General features: G+C 46.5%; 1 protein-coding gene across 1 annotated transcript; it reads left to right on the top strand.

Annotated features, from left to right (window-relative positions):
- The first annotated feature begins 4,185 nt into the window (after positions 1–4,185).
- Positions 4,186–24,074, top strand: rpp40 (ribonuclease P/MRP 40 subunit). The gene is made up of 8 exons (XM_041184425.1): positions 4,186–4,328; positions 7,038–7,182; positions 7,268–7,336; positions 8,673–8,768; positions 11,267–11,392; positions 17,033–17,231; positions 19,097–19,231; positions 23,677–24,074. Exons 1-8 carry the CDS (start codon positions 4,212–4,214, stop codon positions 23,873–23,875), a joined length of 1,086 nt encoding a protein of 361 aa, XP_041040359.1. The 5' UTR covers positions 4,186–4,211; the 3' UTR covers positions 23,876–24,074.
- The last annotated feature ends 1,024 nt before the right edge of the window (positions 24,075–25,098 follow it).

The following is a 25,098-nucleotide window of genomic DNA, read 5'->3' on the forward strand; positions in this document are numbered from 1 at the left end:
AGTGAAGCAACATTTCACTTGCACTTCCTCCAATTTGGTCTACTGCATTCATTGCTCCCAATGCGATTTCCTCTACATTGGAGAGACCAAACGCAGACTGGGTGACCGCTTTGCAGAACACCTTTGGTCTGTCCGCAAGCATTACCCAGACCTCCCTGTTGCTTGCTATTTCAACACTCCACTCTGCTGTCATGCCCACATGTCTGTCCTTGGCCTGCTGCATTGTTCCAATGAAGCTTAACGCAAACTGGAGGAACAGCACCTCATCTTCCGACTAGGCACTTTACAGCTTTACGGACTGAATATTGAGTTCGACAATTTTAGATCATGAACTCTCTCCTCCATCTCCACCCCTTTTTCAATCCCCCCTGTTTTTTCCAATAATTTATATAGATTTTTCTTTTCCCACCTATTTACATTATTTTTAAATGTATTTCTATCCATTGTTTTATCTCTACCTTTTAGCCTTTTTCAATTCCTTCACCCCACCCCACCCCCACTAGGGCTATCTGTATCTTGCTTGTCCTGCTTTCTACCCTTAATTAACATTCCTTAGATAATATCATCATCTTCAACACCTCTTTGTCCTTTTGTCTGTGACATCTTTTGGTTATCTCCACCTATCACTGGCCCTCTATCCAGCTCTACTTGTCCCCCCCCCCCCCCACTTAAACCAGCTTATATTTCACCTTTCTTCTATTTTTACATAGTTCTGTTGAAGGGTCATTCGGACTCGAAACGTTAACTGTGTTCCTCTCTGCAGATGCTGCCAGACCTGCTGAGTTTTTCCAGGTGTTTTTATTTTTGTTTTGGATTTCCAGCATCCGCAGTTTTTTGCTTTCAATCATTTATACTGTATGCGAAGAGAGTGCTGATTGGTTGGCAAGTGGACTCTGATTGGTCGAGGCAATGCAATGGAGAATGCACCAGTGGTGGTGACTGACAGTTATCTGCCAAGGATTATTTGAAATTTAAACCAGGCAGCTTGACCCTGATTGGTCAAGGCATTGCCCTGAGGAATGAGCCAGCGAGTGGCTGTCACTTATTTTGTTTAGCCGAAACAGGCGCAATGTGTGTACATGTTCTTTCTGTCTGCAACATGCTGTTTGATACAATCTGCCAGTCTTTGGGACGTACAGCCTACATACCTAGCATCACACTGGCACTGACATTCATATACCAAGTTACTCATTTATCTGATAGGCAGAATGACTTTTTTGCTTGATGGCAGCATCCTGTTAGTGGCGAATACCATCATGTTGCTACTTTGTTGTCAGACCTTTCAGAGTGAAATTAGGAAACACTTCTACATGTAAAGGGTTGTAGAAGTTTGGAACTGTACTCTACAAATTACAGTTGATGCTGGTTTAACTCTTAACCTTAAATCTGAGATTGATGGATTTCTGTTAACCAAAGATAATAAGAGATGTGCAGCAAAGGCTGCTATATGGAAGAAGGGAACAGATCAGCCATGATCTCATTGAATGGTGGAACAGAATCAAGAGGCAAAATGCCCCATGCCTCTTCCTATTTTCCTAACTATAGTTCCCAGAACAGATGATTAGTGTAGTTGTTACATAAATTACATTGCATTTCTTCCTGTCATGGAAGTCTTCTGGGACTTGAATAAGTTATTGATAGATAAGATTTTCTGCTAGAAACAAACAATAGTTATATTAACTCACCAAGTAGGGAAGCAAGGATTCACCGTCTCTTCTTGATATTGGACATTGTTATATATGAAGTAACCCCTACTAATGAATAACTAGACTATGGAGCCCAATAGCATTTTCATGACACCATAAAGGTCAAAGCAAGTATTCTACCCCGATGCACTATTTAGTTTAAGCAGCAGTCCTACACCAGATCCATGAATTTACTTTGAAAGAGTCTCATAATCATTCTGTAATTTCAAGGTCATTAAGTTGGTCTACATTGCACTTTCTTGGTTGAATAATTCCATGACAATTTCTATCTTTCCACCTGGTGTTCTAAAACATAACTCAATTATTAACTTATTTTCCTTTCCTCTCTCTGGTTATCTAAGGTTAAGTCAGTAGTTGGATGCTTGTTTGTTCGTAATCCTTCCTTTAATCTATTTTTCTATTCTTTCCAAACAATTTTTTAACCCCGCCAAACAAAACTTGCCTAGTCGTATCACTTCTAAAATTACAGTACCTAGCCTCTCCTTCTGTATATAACATTACAGATCATAGAATAGTCCCATGCCACCTCCACTGAATAGGATTAATTCCCAGTTTGTTCTGTTGGCTGATGTGGGTCACTTCAATCAGCTTCAGTTCCACCAGGAATGTCGCCAACCCTCTGGGATTGGCCTGGCATCTCCAGGAACTGAAAATTAATCTCCAGGATTATCTTCAAAGTAACCCTGAAGAAAAATCATAGTGGCATTAAGCATAGAGGTGTGCCCTTTTTTTCATTTTCTTTCTGCACTTTTGTTTATTCACCGTTAAGAACAATTGGAGAGGGGAGAAAATGGCTGTTTGACTGACAGCGCATCCGCCCTCATGCCTTCTCCTCCCTCCCAGAAACATGATAGGGTCCCCCTTGTCCTCACTTATCACCCCACCAGCCTCCGCATTCAAAGGATCATCCTCCGCCATTTCCGCCAACTCTAGCATGATGCCACCACCAAACACATCTTCCCTTCACCCCCCCGTCGGCATTCCGTAGGGATCGTTCCCTCCGAGACACCCTGGTCCACTCCTCCATCACCCCCTACTCCTCAACCCTCTCCTATGGCACCACCCCATGCCCACGCAAAAGATGTAACACCTGCCCCTTCACTTCCTCTCTCCTCACCGTCCAAGGGCCCAAACACTCCTTTCAAGTGAAGCAGCATTTCACTTGCATTTCCCCCAACTTAGTCTACTGCATTCGTTGCTCCCAATGTGGTCTCCTCTACATTGGAGAGACCAAACGTAAACTGGGTGACCGCTTTGCAGAACACCTGCGGTCTGTCCGCAAGAATGACCCAAACCTCCCTGTCGCTTGCCATTTTAACACTCCACCCTGCTCTCTTGCCCACATGTCTGTCCTTGGCTTGCTGCATTGTTCCAGTGAAGCCCAACGCAAACTGGAGGAACAACACCTCATCTTCCGACTAGGCACTTTACAGCCTTCCGGACTGAATATTGAATTCAACAACTTTAGGTCTTGAACTCCCTCCTCCATCCCCACCCCCTTTCTGTTTCTTTCCCATTCCTTTTGTTTTTTCCAATAAATTATATAGATTTTTCTTTTCCTACCTATTTCCATTATTTTAAAATATTTTTAAATCTTTTATGCTCCCCCCACCCCCACTAGAGCTATACCTTGAGTGCCCTACCATCCATTCTTAATTAGCACATTCGTTCAGATAATATCACCAACTTCAACAACTCTGTGTTCTTTTGTTCTGTTGTCTGTGACATCTTTTGATGATCTGTTTCTATCACTGCTTGCTTGACCCTACAACCACATCCCCCCCTCCACTTCTCTCCCCCCACCCAACACCCCTCCCCCCCCCATCTTAAACCAGCTTATATTTCAACTCTTTCTTGGACTCGAACTCAAGTTCTGTCGAAGGGTCATGAGGACTCGAAACGTCAACTCTTTTCTTCTCCGCCGATGCTGCCAGACCTGCTGAGTTTTTCCAGGTAATTCTGTTTTTGTAGTGGATAATCATTCAATTCAGAAATGAAGAGAAATGAATTGGAGTGGGAAGGCCATGAGGATGGAGTTTGTTGGGTGACCAACGTGAGAGTTGGAGGTAGGAGGCCATTCATGGATTAAACCTTTAGCAATACATTAAACCAAAATTGGCAACCCCATCACCAACTTTGCTTCCTTGTCCTGATTACTAACAGCAACCCTGAAAATGAATACTGTTTGAAGAAGACAGGGCCCAGCCACCATCCCATTCTCATTCTCTCAGGTGTAAAACACTGTACTTGCTGTAGGCTGACTGGTTCCTTCCTCACTCTCTTTCCATTTGACCGCCCCACTCGTTTATGGTCTGACCTCCAGCCACCAGAGGGCGCAGCCGAGCTCGGGCCCCTGTGGTTTGTGAATGAGGCACCAAAGGGAACATCGTGTGGGAGACATGAGCTCGCGGCCGTATTGAGGCCGCTCGACAGTAACTGTCAAACGGCGCACGCGGCGGGAGTGAGGGAGCTGCCGTGGGGCGAGGGGGGGGCGGGGGGTGGAAAATGCTGCAAAATCTGGGGAAATGCGCGCGGCATTTGGTCGTCAGTGAAAAATCCAACCTCAGGAACAGCAAGTCCAGGCACCGCAAACATGTGGAGACTCATCACTTTAACTACAAGGTGGGTGATTGACAGGGGGCCGAGACTCAACTCCATAACTGCCAGGTGGGTGATTGACAGGGGGCGGAGTCTCATCTCCATAACTGCCAGGTGGGTGATTGACAGGGGGCCGAGACTCAACTCCATAACTGCCAGGTGGGTGATTGACAGGGGGCGGAGTCTCATCTCCATAACTGCCAGGTGGGTGATTGACAGGGGGCGGAGTCTCATCTCCATAACTGCCAGGTGGGTGATTGACAGGGGGTGGAGATCCATCTCCATAACTACCAGGTGGGTGATTGACAGGGGGCGGAGACCCATCTCCATAACTGCCAGGTGGATGATTGACAGGGGGCGGAGACTCATCTCCATAATTGCCAGGTGGGTGATTGACAGGGGGCGGAGACCCATCTATATAACTACTAGGTGGGTGATGCGGAGACCCATCTCCATAACTGCCAGGTGGGTGATTGACAGGAGGCGGAGACCCATCTCCATAACTGTCAGGTGGGTGATTGACAGGAGGCGGAGACCCATCTCCATAACTGCCAGGTGGGTGATTGACAGGAGGCGGAGACCCATCTCCATAACTGTCGTGGGTGATTGACAGGAGGCGGAGACCCATCTCCATAACTGCCAGGTGGGTGATTGACAGGAGGCGGAGACCCATCTCCATAACTGCCAGGTGGGTGATTGACAGGGGGCGGAGTCTCATCTCCATAACTGCCAGGTGGGTGATTGACAGGGGGCGGAGTCTCATCTCCATAACTGCCAGGTGGGTGATTGACAGGGGGTGGAGATCCATCTCCATAACTACCAGGTGGGTGATTGACAGGAGGCGGAGACCCATCTCCATAACTGCCAGGTGGGTGATTGACAGGAGGCGGAGACCCATCTCCATAACTGTCAGGTGGGTGATTGACAGGAGGCGGAGACCCATCTCCATAACTGCCAGGTGGATGATTGACAGGGGGCGAAGACTCATCTCCATAACTGCCAGGTGGATGATTGACAGGGGTGGAGATCCATCTCCATAACTACCAGGTGGATGATTGACAGGGGGCGGAGACCCATCTCCATAACTGCCAGGTGGATGATTGACAGGGGGCGGAGACCCAACTGCATAACTACCAGATGGATGATTGACAGGGGTGGAGATCCATCTCCATAACTGCCAGGTGGATGATTGACAGGGGGCGAAGACTCATCTCCATAACTGCCAGGTGGATGATTGACAGGGGTGGAGATCCATCTCCATAACTACCAGGTGGATGATTGACAGGGGTTGGAGATCCATCTCCATGACTACCAGGTGGATGATTGACAGGGTGGAGATCCATCTCCATAACTACCAGGTGGATGATTGACAGGGGGTGGAGACCCATCTCCATAATTGCCATGTGGGTGATTCACAGAATTTTAATAGCACAGAGAGAGGCCATTCAGCCCATCGTGTCTGCACCAACTCGCCAAATGAGCACTATGACCTAGTGCTGTTGCCGTTGCCCTGCCTTTTCCCTGTACCCTTGTACATTGTTTCTATTCAAACAATCATGTATTGCCCTCTTGAAGACTCATCATTATAATGACCAGGTGGGTGATTGACAGAGGATGGAGACTCATAATAACTACCAGGAGAATGATTGACAGGGGTTGGAGACTCATCTCCATAACTTCCAGGTGGGAGATTGACAGGGGTTGGAGACATCACCATACCTAACTGGTGAGATATTCACAGAGGGATGAGACTCATCATAACTACCAGGAGAATGATTGACAAGGGCTGGAAACTCATTGCCATAACTATCAGGAGGCTGATTAACAGGAGATGGGGCTTAAAGCGTCGCCTGAAGTGCCAGATAAGTGATTGGTAGCTTGACTATAGAAAAAGGTAAGTAGCTGATTATGTTTTAGTTAGTAACTAGCATTGCTTCCGATAGAGTGTCATCTACATGGTTCTGTGATTGAAGCACAGGCCCCTCTCTCCCTGTCTTAAAACCCAAAAGTTGAACAACTTCTGTTGTTATCTACAGGAGCTAGTTGAGTTGCTGTATGTTTCCACTATTTTCTGTTTGTGTGAATAGGGCTGGCCCTCTTACTTCACAATGGCATAAATATTTCATCTGGAATGGTTTATTTTTATTTTAGTTTAAAATAAACATGTACAAGGATTGAGATCTGGAAGGCAGCAACAAAAACAAGAAGAACTCCTTTATAAAGTGCCTTCAGCATAATGAAACATTCCAAGAAAGAGGCAGTCAGGGTTAGATTCCTTTTATTATTATAATCTGTTTTATTATTTCAGAACCACTTCCATTGACTTTTAAATTCAGGGTAAATGCATGTAGCATTGTGTTTGTGCCTTTGCTGATTTTCGGAAACCAGTAATGGTGAAAGTGGCAATTGAGTGATAAGTGCCACCAGTGGGAATCATGTAATTTTACCATGCAACAATGTTTATGAGAAACTCCAATTAAACTTGTGCAAGGTGGGTTTTAGTACTTCTAATAACACAACTGATGAGTTGCCACATTGAAGGTCTTGCTTTTGCAGGCAAACATGTGGATATGATAAACTGAGAGTAGATTTTTTTTCAGTGTTAATTATTTTAAACATTGATGTCATCACCAGGGTATTATGGTTGATCTTCTGTTGTACTTTTTAATAATATCGACACTGAAGGATTGCAAATTATAGAAACTTTTTATTGTCGTGTGACTGTTCCTGCAGGTCTCCATTTTAATACCAGAATGTGGAATGATGCCACCAGGAGTCACTGCTGTCTGCAGAACTTTAGGAGACTATTATCTGGTGAAGCAGTTGCCACTTTGTGAAATGCTTGAGCCTGAATTCATCAACAAATTTGTTAGGAAAGGTAATGATTATGGTTGTAATTTATGAAATGCATTTATTTATTTTGCTAAGAATCCATCTTGTTGAGTTTAAAAATTTTGTTCCAGGCTGTCTTTACGTACTTTCATACAACACCAGAATAGATCAAGACAACTGTATCGCTCTACTGCCAACAGGTAGAATACCTTTTCTCAGAATCAGCATTCAAGTTTGTTACCTACTTATTACTTTAACAAAACAATGTTTACTTCTTCAGAATAAATGAGTTAATTCCAACGAAATTAGAAACATTATAATGCCAAAATTGTTTCAAATGTAATATATATCGAGTTCCAACCACATTTTTTATGTAAAGCAGTGATTTTTACAAACGAACTTTATTGTTTGCTGTTGTAAAATAGCTGTAAGCAAAGATGTGCATAATGCAGAAAAATTACAGTACACAGAATTTACAAAATAGAAACAGGCCATTCGGTCCACTTGGTCTATGCTAGTGTTTACATTCCACGTGAGCCTCCTCCCATCCTACGTCAAGTAGTCTTTCAGCATATCCTTCTATTCCTCTCTTCCTCATGTACTTATCTAGCTTCCCCTTCAATGCAACTATGCTATTCACCACAGCTGCTCCCCGTGGCAGCAATTTACATGTACTCAACACTTACTGGGTTTCTCCTGAAGTTACTCTTAAATTTCCCAGTGGATCTGTTAGTGACTGTCATATATTTATGACCCTTGTAGGCAAAATCTGGGAACCACTTCATCAGAGGTTATTTTCTTCAACTTTTCTCTGATACCCAAGATAGACAGGTTCTCTTTGCAGGCCAATTATAATGCACAACTGCAGTACTTGTTATAAAATATTTACATTTCCATACATTTTCAGCACAGTAAAATTTTCATTAAAAAGAACTGTTTATTATATTAACTGAAAATCCAAGTATACAGCACAAACGTAGGAATGTGGGGTGGTGGTCGGGAATAACGGTGGTATCTTCAGAGTGATGTCTTGGTATGGATTTATCTAAGTTTCTGCCAACTTGCTTTGATGGCTTTTGGTGGTGTTGTCGAGTATTGTTGAGGCTTCATTAATACCATGCTGTCTTGGCTTCCCTAACCTTTGAGGTTTTGCTTCCTTTTGGACAGACTTTAGCTGGTATAGTTTAACTTCAAACCTTTTATTATGAACTGTTTACATAGTAAGCACTTGGTATTCAGGAGACAGACTGTTCTGCTCCCATCATTCTGGAGCTGCTCGGTCATCTGACTATTGATGTCACAGTTACATCACTAATATCATCATGGTCTCATAAATGTATTCATTAACCCATTATTCTACAGATGACTTTGGGATGTAATGAGTACAAGAAATAAATCCTGCCAGAATGTTTTTAAAAGGACGGTCACTTGACTAAAAAAAATTGTGAGCTGATTCTGCATGACTTAATGTTTGTGAATGCAATCTTAGATCTTTCATTGAAGGAGTTCCTTATTAATGACTATTGGGTTTCATAGGGAAGCTAATTTTATCAGTTGACAAGGATACATATGAGGAGCTTGGCCTAGAAGGACAGCCATCCATGTATTCACACAAGACAGCAGTGAGATACAGTAAGTGCAAACTATTAAAATATTCAAGGCTTGGAAGAATTTCTTGCAGTACTGGATGAATGCACCAACCCTGCCAGGTGCCTTTTCATACTAGTTTGTTGAAATTTTGTTCTAGTTTGGTTTGACTTCCTTAATAATTTAGTAAACATGAATGCATGCTGGCTGAAAGGGTTATAAAGAATTTAAGTGGCTTGGTCTTTATCTCAGATGGAAAATAGCCACTTGTCATTTGTCACAATATTTTCAGGGTGCAGCATTGCAAGCTGCATTATTCTGCTGTAATAATTGACAAAGCAACAGTGCATACATTTGGTTACATAGTAGGGGAGACACCTCTGAGACATGGCTTTGAGTCAGCCTTTGAGTTTCTCTGTCTGCCAGTAAGGGTCCTGTGTGAAATGGGTTCCTGACAGTCCAGTTTGCAATGTGAATGAGCCATTTGTCTCGCTCATTGGTTATAAACAGCTGGTATGAGAAATAGAAAAATAAAACTGTGGTGCATTAGACCTCAGACTTCCCTCTTCTGAGCTTGGGGCTGTGACATGTAATCAGTGAAAAGCACAAACATTTACCAAGTGGTGAAAATATGCACACCTGAATCAATCTGTTTCTATCTCATCTTATCAAATTGCCCTTTTGTTCCTTATGTTCGTACTTGGCAACATCTTAGTGAATCTTTACCTTCAACATCTTTCCTGCAGTATGGACCCCAAAACTGCAAACAGTACCACAAACTGTGTATTTACCAATATTTTACGTAGGTTCGCAATGCTTAATTGCTGATTATTATTAATTTGGTTGTGGTGGCAATGGAAGCAACGTTTGCCTTTAGAAGGGGAAAAATCAGCCAGGATTCCCACTTCTGAGTAGTGTTTGTGGAAATCCGATTTGGGCAGGTTCAGAGGTCATGGTGTTCCCCCACCACCGCCCCAATCTCTGTTGTTGGATAGCTGCTGTCTGGACTCCCACATAAAGAATGGCCATTTTGGTGTGGTACTGGGAGGCTGCTGACACCTGTCAAGCCATGGTCCCAGTGCGTGCACCTTCAAAAAGAGACAATTCTCTGCAAACCATTCTCTGGCACCATCGCCCAAGCAGCAAGTTTTAATCCACGTGCCTAAATAATGAGCATTGTCAGGATGTTTGACCATGCTTGGTGCCATGGTAAAATTCAGTCCTTTTCTCACTCTGTCCATTCCTGCACGCTTTGCGGGAGGCATCACTGTTTAATGATCAGGAATGGAAACCCTGGCTGTTTTCTTCCCCCCCCCCATTCCCTCCCAACTCAGCGATGCTGAGATTAACTAATTCAGAGTTGAAATTGACTTGCTTGTTTACATGTCTTACTGCTGCCCCAAAACCCATGAAGCATCGAATGCTTTTCCTGATATTTCCTTGGCTCATTCTGTGTAGTTTTCTTCTGAGATTATTTTTTAACTCAACTGTTTATGTGATGGAATGATCATCTAATGTCCCCTGGTGTATCAATAAATCAGATAGTCCACAGGCAAAGAAGGAGCGACTTTTTTCTTTGTGCATGTGTACTTGTGAGGTTTGTCTATTTTGTAGGGTATGGGAGCATAAATAGTAATCCAGAGGCCTGGAATAATGATCTGAAAACATGAGTACAAATCCCATTATGGCTTAAATTCAGTTAATAAATAAATCTGAAATAAAAAGCTACCATTGGGAATGGTGGCCATGTAACTATCAAACTACGCACCATTCCTTGCATGTGATTTGCACAGTTTATCAGAAAATGTACATGATTTCTCCCAGTTGGGCCAGCTTCCACGTACCTTTGACTTGGATAGAGCTATACTAATGTGACATATTGCACAGCACAAAGCCCCAAGTTGTTCAGATGCCTCATATTAGAATTAAAACCAATTACTCTGGGGAGATTCAGCATGCAACAAAGTGGATTGAGTTCAGCCATAACGTCAAAATGTTCAAAATCATAGCCCAACCTTCTTGGACCCTTCCATTAACTGTGCAAAAATGTGCTAACTGTACCATGTCCCTCGAGCACTCCTTGGGAAATTCAAATTGCTGGCAGTTCAGACAAACTGCTTTACAGTCAGTTAGACAGAGTGCCATTTGTGGGATGGTTTCTGATCTTTGACTGAAACGTGCAAAAGTTGGCCCCAGCAAACCTTCTGATATCAAGGTGAGTTCACTGGTTGTTGGAAGACAAATGAAGAGAGAGCTGATATCACTTAGCTCACAGACCGAGCATGTTTCATAGAAATCCTTCAAGAAGTTTTCAGTGTGAGTAAGAAATGATAGGTCTGGCAGTAATAAAGCTAAACACTATTGTTGAGAGGAAACAAAAAATCTCACTATTTAACATCTGCCTCGGACTGACTGCCATGTTTCCTGTAAAAAGCAATGGTTCAGAGTTTGCTTTGTAACCTGTCTTTCTATATTCTGTGTAATGCAGATCCCTCTAAGATCTATTCAGTTTTGGGTTTCATGATTTCATGATGTGTCTTCAGATATTACTGTCCACTTGCGTGATGCTGCATTTGTTCCTGGGGAGAAAAGATATAACCGAGTAATGTGGGCGTTGAAAGAGAAAAAGCCTTTAACCTTTGACTTTTTGATGACCTGGCATCCCTCAGGTAAGAGATTAAGAAAATACAATTAAGACAAAACTTTGGAAATTTTTCCCCCTAACCCTTAAAGATGTGATCTGGCTATAATTGAGGCCTTTAAAAATTAGTATTAGTCATTTGTGGTATACAGTTTCTACTACAGTAGTGTTCCATTGCATGTAATGACAATGTCAGTGTGGCTCTCCTGCTGACATTCTTGTCTATAAGTCAGAAGGTTGTGTGTTTAATCTTGCTCCAGAAATTGAGCACATAATCTAGACCTAACCCTACCTCTCAATGTTGCCAGTGCATTGCCAGCAATGTCTTTTCTTCTGATCTTCAAACTAATACATCCCAAGGATTTATCCTTTTCCCTTTCCCTTCTTTATCAACGTGCTGCTTTTGGTGACACCATCCAAAGTCATAGGCTCAGCTTTCCATTGGAAGATGATGATGACATTGCTTCCATTAACATTTCTGTTGCCAAACTGGTCGCTGAACATCCAGTATTGATGAGCCATAATTTTCTCCAGCTCAGCATCAGGAAGCTGAAGCTGGCCCCATTCAGAAGTGGTTCTGTCTTCTATCTGGACACCATCTCGGGCTAAACCAGACTGTTTGCAATCATTGTTACTCTGTGTTGGGTTTTGGATCCCAGGTCCTTTCCATCACCAAAGGCCATTTACTTCTACCCTTTGCTCCCTACAACATGTCACCACCCTCTGAAACTTCTTCAGAGCTTGTTTATGATTCTACCTCTTTGAACAAGCTTTCAGTCACCCCTCTTAACCTCCCTCTTCCTGGCTAGACATAGTCTTCATTATATCTAATCCTGAAGAAACTTGGGGTGTTTTACACACTTAAAAGTGCCATGTAACTGCAAGTATTTACATTAAATCACAGGCAGTTTACAGCATGTTGCCCTTAACCAGACTTGTGCAACTTTCTCATGTGAAGGATTACATTTCTAGTAAATTTCAGAAAGATAAGGATTTGCACGTTAAACATGAATTTTAAACAAAAGCTGAGGTATGAAAAGCAACTTGCTGAGCAAAAAGCACAATGTCAAAACAATAAATTGATTATTTAAACATTGAGTAATGAATAAATACCACTAGAGCGTTAGAAGGTAAGAGTGTGTGTGTTGGCTCACTCCCAGTCTCAGGGTGCTCAGTCATTCACCCTCACCCACACCTGCAGTCTGATGGTGAATGAGAACCCTGAGACTGGGAGTGAGTCAGGTGCGCATGCACACTCTTGCTCACTCACACTCGCCCCCTCACCCCCTCCCTCGCTCCCCCCTCCCCTCTCACTCCCTCACCCCCTCCCCCATCTCGCTCCCCCCTCTCACCCCCTCCCCCTCACGCCCCCTCTCTCGCTCCCCCCTCCCCTCTTTCGCTCCCTCCCTCCATCCCGTCCCCTCCCATACCCCTCCCCTTCCCTCCCACCCCCTGCCCCTCCCCCTCCCTCCCAACCCCTCCCTCCATCCCGTCCCCTCCCGCACCCCACCCCCTCCCTCCCACCCCATCCCCCTCCCTCCCACCCCCTCCCCCTCCCCATCCCTCCCTTTCCCCCTCCCCCCCACACCCTTCCTCCCCACCTCCCCCTCCCTCCCTCCCTCCCCCCCCTTGCCCACTCCCCCCCTCGCCCACTCCCCCCCCCGCTCGCCCCCTCCCGCTCATCTTCTCTCCCCCCTCCCCCTCTCGACCACTCCCCTCCCCCTCACCTTCTTGCCCCCTCTCGCCTCCTCTCCCCCTCTCGCCCCCTCCCTCCATCCCTCTCGCCCCCTCCAGTCTCCTCCCTCCTGTCTCTCTCGCCCCCTCCCTCCTTCCTGCCCTCCCTCTCTCCCTCTCACCCCCACCCTCCCTCCCTCTCGCCCCCAATCCTCCCCCTCCCCATCCCTCCCTCTCCCCCTCACCTTCCCTTTCACCCTCCAACCTGCCCTCCCTCACACTCCCTCCCCTCACCCTCTCCCCCATCCACCCTCCCCCTCGCCCTCCCTCCACCTCCCCCTCCGTCCCCTTCCCCTCGATCCTCCCTCCCCTTCCCCCTCTACCCTCCCTCCCCTTTCCCCTCCCCTCCGCCCTCCCTCCCCTTTCCCATCCCCTCCGCCCTCCCTCCCCCTCCCCCCGCTTGCCCTCCCCCCACCTTCACCTACCCCCCCACCTCCCCCGCGAACTGGAGGGTTGGGGAGGGATATGACAAGCAGTAGGGTGAGGGAGGGAAGTGGCGAATGGGAGGTTCAGGGAGAGAGGCATTGACTCAGTGTCGGAGGGTGGGTAGGTGAGGGAGGAAGGGAGGGAGGCAGCAATTCGAAGTTTCAAGGAGTGGTAAGGAGGCAAAAACTTAGAGTGTCGGAGTGGGAGGGAGGCGGGGAGTGAGAAGTTGGGGAGGGAGGAGGCGAGTGGGGGGGTCGGGAAGGGAGTCATTGTACAGGAGGGTCAGCGAGTGCAGTGAGCGGGAGGGTCGGGGAGGGAGGCTGTGAGCGGGAGTGTCGGGGAGGGAGGCGGTGAGTGGGATGGTGGAGGAGGGAGGCGGTGAGTGGGATGGTGGAGGAGGGAGGCGGTGAGTGGGATGGTGGAGGAGGGAGGCGGTGAGTGGGATGGTGGAGGAGGGAGGCGGTGAGTGGGAGGGTGGAGGAGGGAGGCGGTGAGTGGGATGGTGGAGGAGGGAGGCGGTGAGTGGGATGGTGGAGGAGGGAGGCGGTGAGTGGGATGGCGGAGGAGGGAGGCGGTGAGTGGGATGGCGGAGGAGGGAGGCGGTGAGTGGGAGGGCGGAGGAGGGAGGCGGTGAGTGGGATGGTGGAGGAGGGAGGTGGTGAGTGGGATGGTGGAGGAGGGAGGCGGTGAGTGGGATGGTGAAGGAGGGAGGCGGTGAGTGGGAGGGTGGAGGAGGGAGGCGGTGAGCGGGATGGTGGAGGAGGGAGGCGGTGAGCGGAAAGGAGGAGGAGGCGGTGAGTGGGAGGGTGGAGGAGGGAGGCGGTGAGTGGGAGGGTGGGGGAGGGAGGCGGTGAGTGGGAGGGTGGAGGAGGGAGGCGGTGAGCGGAAAGGTGGAGGAGGGAGGCGGTGAGTGGGAGGGTGGAGGAGGGAGGCGGTGAGTGGGAGGGTGGGGGAGGGAGGCGGTGAGAGGGATGGTGGAGGAGGGAGGCGGTGAGTGGGATGGTGGAGGAGGGAGGCGGTGAGTGGGATGGTGGGGGAGGGAGGCAGTGAGTGGGAGGGTGGAGGAGGGAGGCGGTGAGTGGGAGGGTGGAGGAGGGAGGCGGTGAGTGGGATGGTGGAGGAGGGAGGCGGTGAGTGGGATGGTGGAGGAGGGAGGTGGTGAGTGGGATGAGGGAGGCGGTGAGTGGGAGGGTGGGGGAGGGAGGCGGTGAGTGGGATGGTGGAGGAGGGAGGCGGTGAGTGGGAGGGTGGAGGAGGGAGGCGGTGAGTGGGATGGTGGAGGAGGGAGGCGGTGAGTGGAAAGGTAGGGGAGGGAGGCGGTGAGTGGAAAGGTGGAGGAGGGAGGCGGTGAGTGGGATGGTGGAGGAGGGAGGCGGTGAGTGGGAGGGTGGAGGAGGGAGGCGGTGAGTGGGATGGTGGAGGAGGGAGGCAGTGAGTGGGATGGCGGAGGAGGGAGGCGGTGAGTGGGAGGGCGGAGGAGGGAGGCGGTGAGTGGGATGGTGGAGGAGGGAGGTGGTGAGTGGGATGGTGGAGGAGGGAGGCGGTGAGTGGGATCGTGTAGGAGGGAGGCGGTGGGTGGGATGGTGGAGGAGGGAGGTGGTGAGTGGGATGGTGAAGGAGGGAGGCGGTGAGTGGGAGGGTGGAGGAGGGAGGCGGTGAGCGGGAGGGTGGAGGAGGGAGGCGGTGAGCGGAAAGGAGGAGGAGGCGGTGAGTGGGAGGGTGGAGGAGGGAGGCGGTGAGTGGGAGGGTGGGGGAGGGAGGCGGTGAGTGGGAGGGTGGAGGAGGGAGGCGGTGAGCGGAAAGGTGGAGGAGGGAGGCGGTGAGTGGGAGGGTGGAGGAGGGAGGCGGTGAGTGGGAGGGTGGGGGAGGGAGGCGGTGAGAGGGATGGTGGAGGAGGGAGGCGGTGAGTGGGATGGTGGAGGAGGGAGGCGGTGAGTGGGATGGTGGGGGAGGGAGGCGGTGAGTGGGAGGGTGGAGGAGGGAGGCGGTGAGTGGGATGGTGGAGGAGGGAGGCGGTGAGTGGGATGGTGGAGGAGGGAGGCGGTGAGTGGGATGGTGGAGGAGGGAGGCGGTGAGTGGGATGAGGGAGGCGGTGAGTGGGAGGGTGGGGGAGGGAGGCGGTGAGTGGGATGGTGGAGGAGGGAGGCGGTGAGTGGGAGGGTGGAGGAGGGAGGCGGTGAGTGGGATGGTGGAGGAGGGAGGCGGTGAGTGGAAAGGTAGGGGAGGGAGGCGGTGAGTGGAAAGGTGGAGGAGGGAGGCGGTGAGTGGGATGGTGGAGGAGGGAGGCGGTGAGTGGGATGGTGGAGGAGGGAGGCGGTGAGTGGGATGGTGGAGGAGGGAGGCGGTGAGTGGGAGGGTGGAGGAGGGAGGCGGTGAGTGGGAGGGTGGAGGAGGGAGGCGGTGAGTGGAAAGGTGGAGGAGGGAGGCGGTGAGTGGGATGGTGGAGGAGGGAGGCGGTGAGTGGGATGGTGTAGGAGGGAGGCGGTGGGTGGGATGGTGGAGGAGGGAGGTGGTGAGTGGGATGGTGGAGGAGGGAGGCGGTGAGTGGGATTGTGGAGGAAGGAGGCGGTGAGTGGAAAGGTGAATGAGGGAGGCGGTGAGTGGGAATGGGGAGGAGGGAGGCGGTGAGTGGGATGGTGGAGGAGGGAGGCGGTGAGTGGGATGGTGGAGGAGGGAGGCGGTGAGTGGGATGGTGGGGGATGGAGGTGGTGAGTGGGATGGTGGGGGAGGGAGGCGGTGAGTGGGAGGGTGGAGGAGGGAGGCGGTGAGTGGGAGGGTGGAGGAGGGAGGCGGTGAGTGGGAGGGTGGAGGAGGGAGGCGGTGAGTGGGATGGTGGGGGAGGGAGGCCGTGAGTGGGATGGTGGGGGAGGGAGGCGGTGAGTGGGATGGTGGAGGAGGGAGGCGGTGAGTGGGATGGTGGGGGAGGGAGGTGGTGAGTGGGAGGGTGGAGGAGGGAGGCGGTGAGTGGAAAGGTGGAGGAGGGAGGCGGTGAGTGGGATGGTGGAGGAGGGAGGCCGTGAGTGGGATGGTGGGGGAGGGAGGCGGTGAGTGGTGGGGTGGAGGAGGGAGGCGGTGAGTGGGATGGTGGAGGAGGGAGGCGGTGAGTGGGATGGTGGAGGAGGGAGGCGGTGAGTGGGATGGTGGGGGAGGTAGGCGGTGAGTGGGATGGTGGAGGAGGGAGGCGGTGAGTGGGATGGTGGAGGAGGGAGGCGGTGAGTGGGATGGTGGAGGAGGGAGGCGGTGAGTGGGATGGTGGAGGAGGGAGGCGGTGAGTGGGATGGTGGAGGAGGGAGGTGGTGAGTGGGATGGTTGGGAAAGGGAAATGACAATATGTTTTAAAACAAAGACTGAACATGCTCAGTAACTGTGCCAAAATGAAAATGGAGGCAGCACTATTGGTAGGGGAGGTGTGTCCCTAATTGACCAACCGCGCTATTAGAACATGCTTTAAATGGAGGATACTTGTAATTTCAATTCCTGTGCTTATATTTTTAAACATCAAAACTAGGCGGAGAAGAAGCCTCTTTGGTATCATATTTCATGGACTATGAATGCAAGCTTTACCAGCCTACAGTATCAACCAGGATATTAAACAGCATTGACTGTCCAGTTCTGCTGAGTAAGGAATTGAAAGGGAAGGACAATGAATCCTGCAACTCTCAGGAATTCCTTGAATGGCTTGGTGCAGTCTTCAGTAATATTGATTGGTAAGTTTAAATGACTGGAGCAGGACAGTGGGACTGATTGGAAAGGTCTATGAAAGAGACAGCAATGAGCTGAATGGCCTCCTGTGCTGTATTTTTCTATGGCTCCATGTACAATTTCCCTTCACTTCCTCTTGCGCTTCTAAAATAAAACCCTCTGTCACACAGTATTCCATAGAACAGGAATCATTGTAGATCTGCAACATTAACTTGGTGCAGCTGCATTTATTATATATTATTCAGCCTTTCTGTCCTGTTCCTCAACAATTCCGGTGGTTAACTGTGATCTGGACAAAACTGGAATCATACTTTGTGGGGATTGCAGGTGTAACCTTGTGCATTGTGCAATAGGACATCTGCAACATGAGTTTGACGTTTTGGGTTTTTGTTAGTGTATCAGTGATGCCCCTTTAAGGTGGGGGTAGTAACTTTTTTTAAATTATTGGAAACATTTGATTGGTTTACATGAAATAGGTAGATCTGGAATTGTAGGCCCGTAATATCTGAGCTCCGGGGCATTGTAGGTGGGGGGTTGGGGGGGCGGGGGGGGTGGTTGGAGGGGGTGGCACTTCGGCCCCCAGGTAAGGATTGCATGGCAATTACCCAGGAAATTCAAACTTGCGTTGGGCAATTGCTCTGAATGGGAACCATCCTAAAGTACAATATAAATCGCAAACTTCGGATGGTTCTGACTGTCTTACAGTAATAGTTACCCAGGAAAAGTTAGAAGAATTAAAACCACTTCTAACTCCTGGACAACTGTAGTACTCACCACCCCTGACACCAACCCCGTGTACAGGACTCCCCTCACTCCCTCCACAGGACTCTCCCCATACCCCCGAAGCACCCCCCCCACCTTCCAGTTGCAGGCTTGGACGTACATTCTCTGCGAATGTCAATCCATCCACTGCTTTACTTATATCCTTTCCAGTCTTCCTACCTAACAAGTGAAAACTAGTTTGAATCAGTTTTTTAAAAGGCCTCATTACTTGAAGATCTGCCAATTGCATGAAGAGCATTTATCAAATACTGGCTGACTATTGATCAAAATTATTTCTCCTTATTTTTCATAGACGAATTGGCTTAAAATGTAGAAATTGTAGGTACAAATTGTTCAATTTTTTTTTTTATTTGACATTTTGCTAGCCCCCCTGTGTCAGGTGTCACTGGATCCCAGAAAATGTACAAAAGCAACTGACCCATGACACTCTACACTTTTGCAATGAAGCAGGAGAACTTGGTATCTTAGAAATGGGCACTTGAGATGACACTCAGTCGCTCTTTGGTGCCAGATCACAACAGCCTGATGCACAGACAGTGTCGTCCTTCAGTGAGCCACTGGCTGATCTTCTGCACTGTTGCTAGTGGACGCTCTGGCGTTTGGAGTACAAGTTGTGATATTTACTTGCTAAGGTGGATCTGTACCTGTTCAGACCTGAATCCTTAAGACAATTTGTCAGGTTCTCCCTGGGAAATGGTGCCAAAAGGCCCACCCTGAGGTCAGTTAGAGGTTAATTGCTGAGTGAAATTTCTATAGAATGGTAGGTGTTTGTAAATTCCCAGCTCCTGCTTTTGTGGTGAGGCGAGGCTAGAAAATTGACATGAAATGACTGGTCTTTTCCTCTTAACACTTTTCAAACATTGAAATGTGATGCACACATGCTACAGAGAAGATTTTTTATATTAATTTAGAAATCTACTCTGCTTAAAAGATTCAAACTGTTAAGAGTATTCAATCAAGAAATACAGAAATTGATATAGTACCAACAGCTCATTGATGTTCTTTGTAAAGGTCCCGGAGATGATTAAAATGCAGTGGTGCGTAAATAAATGTTTTAATCAAAGCTTCCATTTTTATTCATCAATAGCAATAATCAAGCAGACAGCTTTCTCTCTACCTACTGCTGCCCTTGGCCCAGCACAGTCCTGGATAAAGCATGCCTTTGTACTATTTCTGGCTTTATAATTCCTGAAGGGATAAATTTGATACTGGACCAACTTCGGTAAGCACCATTTTAAAAGCAGCACTTTGCGCTCAATAGCTCGGTGGGTTAACATACTACACAGGGTATGTTACTACATACTACAGCCATAATTGCTAAACTCAGTGCTCCATCAGTGTTAAGTTAGCTGAGATATTAGTCAGAACTATAGTTGGCCTTGGTGTACGTGGACCTGGCAGGGTTTCAGCTCCTTATCATTCTCTAGCTTTTTACATTCCTTCTGTCCTTTTGTGTATCCCCGACTTCCTTTGCTCCAGCATTGGTGGCCATGCCTTCAGTTGTCTGGGCTGTAAGCTGTGGAATTCCCTCTGATAACTTCTCCTCCTTTCTCTCTTAAGAATCTCCTTGAAGCCTACCTTTGTGACCACCTGTACTAATATTTCCTTATTGTGACTCAGTGTCGATTTTTTGACCGATTACACTCCTGTGTCAACCTTGGTAGGATTTACTGCATTAAAGGTGCAATATAAATGCAAGTTGTTGTTGTGACCCATGTTGGAATTTATTTTATCCATCACTACAGCATCTCTGTTTAGAGCAGTTTAAAAAAGTGGAGTGTGGATTCATCCTTCCAAGACCATTAAAATGTTGCAGATTTGCTGTTTAGATTACTTATATAAGTATAATGATTAGCAATTTTGTTCTGACAATTCAGGAAACATGCTCCCAATCTCTGTTTGTACCAATCAGAACCTAACATTCTTAGTTTTGTTGACTGGTTACAATTAATTTTGAGGAAGTACACTTAGAATGCCCTTTTTAGGCTATTCATCACAAAATTTGATTTAGTACCAAATGTGCGGTTTTAAAGAGTTTGGGTTATTTCCTATTAAAAAGAGCCTGCAAACAGAACTCTGTTTATGGCCAAATCTCCAACTCCATGGCAAAAGGCAAATATATTTGATTTTATTTGTTATGGCATTTTCAAAAGCGAAAGATTTGTCCTTAATGTTCTTTGTTTATCTTAATAGAAACACATAGGTTATAAAATGGCAATTTTTGTAAATTAAGAAATAACTTTAGCTGTCCTTCGGCTCCCTTCATGATAGTCTGTCAACTCTTGATCTGTGACCCTTTGGTTAAAAAAACATTAAACTTTAGCTCTTTTGGAGCCAATTTAAGGATTAGCAGCAAGAAGGCTGACAGAAGAATGGAGGGATGGGTAGTGAGTTCAGTGGCAGGGCCACCAATCAAGTGAACTGTCTGCTCTGGTCTGTCTAACTCATTATCATTCCAGACAGTTCACTTATCCACACCATGAAGTTTCTGTCACTCATTTTACTACTTTTAATTGTGGATGAGCTTCAGCCCAGCTAGAACATTGCATTATAAAATATGTGACCGAGCATGTATTTCAAGACTGGTCACTGAAAACAGTGAAGAGTTTCAAAATGTCTGAGTGATAGAACTTTGAGGAGACTCTAATGGTGAATTCAAGTTCAAAATGTTTTAAACAAAATGTTATTTTTCTGCAAGATGTGAGGTTGCATAGTATGTAATTGCAAGAAGCTGAACTTCTGGATTTCCTGAAATACCTAGGGAAAACTATTAGCTACAATTTAAAAGGCAATAGCATAGATACGAAGGTTTAAGCATGTAAAGCAATATTTCGACTCCCTAAAGAAGCTCAGTTGAGTGACAAAGGAATCATTGGTGGAGACTGAGTGGCAACTTAAAATATTATGACAGATGAGCTGGTGATGAGCTGCATTCTAACTGAAAAGGCAAAAATGAAGGGGAAGTCATAAGATTTTCAAGTGGCAGCTAAGTGAGGATGATAAAGGAGGTAAGACAGAAGGTTGACAGTAATGCGAATTAAAGCTGCATTTGAAACTTTGAGTGTAATTTGAGTCACATTAACTTTAATGGAGGTTAACATATTGCAGAAGATTCAGGGAAGTGGACCCAAGGTGTTAGTTTTCAAGGTGTTAGTTTTCAAGGTGTACCAGTGGATTTGAGGAAAGTCAGAGGGGGTTATGATTCAGCTGTTTTAAAATACTGAAAGGCAAAGATAATTTAGTTGTAACTTCAGCTGTAAAATGCCATTTCAAAAGTGTCATGCTACAGCTATACAATAGCCTGGTTAGACCACAACTGGAGTACTATCAGCAGCTCTGGGCACCACACCTTAGGGAGGATATATTGACCTTGGAGTGAAAAACAGTGTAGACTTACCAGAACGAGCCTTGGACTCCAGGGGCTTGATTTTATGTGCCCCTGCTGGGCATGTTTTCAGTGGGGTGGTGGAGGCGGTGGTGGTGGTGGGGCCACGTAAAATAGGGTGGGCGCCCAGTCCATCACCTTCCCACCACCTCCGAGCTCACTGCCATAATATGATAGGACAGCGGACGCTGAAATTGGTAGTCTGCCTGCCATTTGTAAACAAATAAAGAAGGGCCAATTGAGCTGGCTAACGAGCCATAATATAGTTGGCATAGGCAGGTCGTTTTTTAAAAAAGAGTTTGTAAAAGAGTGGGGAGGAAGGGGATACTATCTTTGGGCGTCTCCCTTTGTACATCAGAAGCAGCCCCCCTAAGATAGTACCCCTACCCCCTTCCTAAGCTGGCCCAACCCCTCACCATGCAATACCCCAGACTTGTGTCACTCTGGGATCCATTTCTGGTTGCAGTCCTGGCAGGGCCTACTACTGAGCTCTTGATGCTGCTGGGAATCTGAGGGTGGGGCTTGCGTCCCCAGTGAGCGGTGGAACTCCCACTGTGAGCCTGTGTAGCCTGCCTGCAGCGTATTAAGATATAATTGTAGGGGAAACATTTTATCAACATCTGCTAACAGATATATTAAAAGCCTAAAGGTACCACCACACCTGTCTAAGAACAGTAAAAGGGACTGCTTAGTCCATGGACCTTCTAAAAGATTTTGTAGCACCAATTTTGAAGCAAGGTCAGGCTTCCTTGAAGCAAGTCGGCTCTCAGCCAACTTTCCTTCCAGGGGAGCGAGCTGCCTGCCCCCACCCACCCCATAAAATGCAAAGGGTTAAATTGCAAGCAGATATTACTAAAGTTGCATTCCATGAAATTTAGACAGTTAAGGGGTGATTTGATTGAAGTTCTGAAGATATTAAGGAAACAGATGAGGTAATAGTGAAACTATTTCTGCTGGTTGGGGAGTAGAGGTAAAGAAGCATAGTCTAAAAATTAGAGCTAGATCATTCAGGAGTCAAATTAGGAAACACTCCACATGAAGGGCGGTAGCAGTTTGGTGCTCTCTTCCACAAATGACAATTGATGCCAGATCCATGGTTAAGTTTAAATTAGAGATTGATTGATTTCTGTTGATGAAAGCTATTAAAACTGTCCTTTAAAACCTACCTCTTTAACCAAGCTTTTACTTGCCCACCTTAACATCTTTGGCGTAGAGTTAGCTTTTGTTGGATTACACCCCTGTGATGTTCCTTGAGACACTTTCCTACATTAAAGATGCTATTATGAATATAAATTGTTGTTGCACATTGCTTGAAAGCAAACTTTTAGCTAAATGTTGTTTGACATGGTAAATAAAATAGTTTAGGAAGAAAATATTCTATACTGAAAATGAGGGCAGGGCATCTGCAGGTTTCTGAGGATGCAGGAGGTCCCCTATTTCAGTAGTTTTTGAGATAGGTAATTCTGTATTCATTGGTCAGTCTTGTGCTGGAGATTGGAAAGATTTTATGCAGTTGACTGCCATAGTCATTTGTAGGTAGATTGAAAGAGTCAGTTGGTAACAGCCAATACACTCTCCAGGATAATGTATTGACCATTGATTGGGTCATTCTTCATCTAATGACTTGGCTGAGCAATGACCAGATGTTTTCTCTCTAACTTTGGCCAGTAAAGTAGTAACAAGTCTTAGACGTACCACATCTGCCATTGGTAACAGCTCAAAATATGGCTCCTAAAAATAACTTCACTATGTAATAAAAGTACAAAGGCACCTGATTGCTACATAAGTGTATCTTTTGTGAATGTTTCTTATGTTGACATCAAGCAAATAATGATTTAATAATATTTTTAGCTTGAAGTTTTTTTTAAAGTAAATTTACCTGTGCCCTATTTAGATCACTAGTACCCCTGTTCCTTATATAATGTGATTCATCTTTTGAACTAAATATTACAGATTTTTTTAGAAATGTGTTTCTTACTTGTGACCCACCTTTTAACTTTCAATCGAATTTTAAATACTGTTGGGTGGAATTTTATTAATTTTATCAGGAAAATGTAGTAGCCTTAGTTGTTCCAAAGTAAATTGTTGAGTGGTAAATGGGCACAGAATCGTTGTCAATGCTCTATTATACTTCTGAATTGCGGGTCTCTAAGACTACTTGTGTTCTAAGCAACCTTGTACATGTTCAAAATGATAATTCTTCATGGCTCCACTGTATTTACTGCTATAAGATGAAACCTGGCATTGGTAGCATTTATTATCATGGACTTTTTTTCCTCCAGATTCTATTTTGAGGAACCCAAGCTGGCCCAGTGGGTTAGTATGACAGTACATGGCTTTGCAGACAGCCCAGTTTCCTGGGGAGAAAGTGAACATGGATACCACAAAGGGGGAGAGAACCTCTACAATTTTGTTCTGTTCAATAACCAGGATTACTGGCTCCACATGGCTGTGGGAACAAACAGTTGCTGCCCACCATAGCATTATAACTGCCATGTGCTTCCTGAGGAGTTGAAGAACTGCAGCACCGGACACTCGTGAATTAAGAAATTCTTTGTTGTAACCGATAATTGAGGCCACTTTATACCTCAGATGCAGAAACACCTTCAACTGGGGGAAAAAAAGGCTGGTTTTAAATTGTTGGAAAGTTCATTAAAAATGTGCACCATAGTGACTATCATGCCAGATTCAAAGCATTTGCTTTACTCATCATTTTTAAGTTTTCTTGTCCATCCCTGTGACTGCTCCATTTTGTGAACCAGCAGGCATCCAGACCATGCGATTGTGAACTTTGGCCACCACCATCCTTGAGCTTGATACACACTTAATCCAAACAAGCTGCTTTCTCACTCCCTTTTGAGGAAGTGGTTGGCTACAAACACCTCTTCTGAGCTCCCCTAATTAGAAGATATATTATGTGGGCAATTGCAGGGTGGAATACATATTCTTTACGGTTAGGTGTAAATCTTTTAGTACTTCAGCATTCTGTCACAAGTTGCACAAGCACCTCAACATCAACAACAATAACTTGTCTTTAATATATTGTCTTTAATGTAGAACACTTTCGAAAGCACTTTTTATTTGGAAGGGTAAAACAGCATTGGTGAAAGGTATAACAAAGCAAATGGTAAGCTATTGTGTGAGAGATTGGTGAGGTGCCTGAAGGCACAGCTGTAAGATGTTTTGAGGAGGCTTTTAATGTGGAGATAGAAGTGACCACAAAGACTTTTATGGGGGGAATTTTCAGGAAGTGAGACCAAGGTGGCTAGATGCTCTGTCACAAATGGTGGAATTAAGGGGAATCAACAAAAGTCCAGAGTTCAAGGATTGAAGCGTACAGTAGAGGACATAAAGCTGGAGGAATTTGCAGGAATAAGGTGCAACAAGGCCATGAGGGACTTGAGGATGAAAATTTAAGATTTAATGTCGACAGAAAGCCAATGTAGGTCAGTAAGCTCAGGACTAATGGCAGTGGGACTCAGTGCCAGGTGGGAAAAACACCGCTGAATTTTGGAAAAATTGAAGTTTATGGAAAGAGAAGGATAGGTGGCCAACAAGGAGAGTGTTGGAGAAGTTGAGTGTAGAGGTGGCAAAAGTGTGGATATGGGTTCTGGATGCAATGGATAGGAAAACGGAATAAGGTTGGAGTGGAAATTGAGGGAAAGTCAGTGGATGGAAAGGACTGAGGATTTGCAGTTCAACTT

The sequence above is a fragment of the Carcharodon carcharias genome, chromosome 3 (assembly GCF_017639515.1).
Source record: "Carcharodon carcharias isolate sCarCar2 chromosome 3, sCarCar2.pri, whole genome shotgun sequence".
NCBI lineage: Eukaryota > Metazoa > Chordata > Chondrichthyes > Lamniformes > Lamnidae > Carcharodon > Carcharodon carcharias.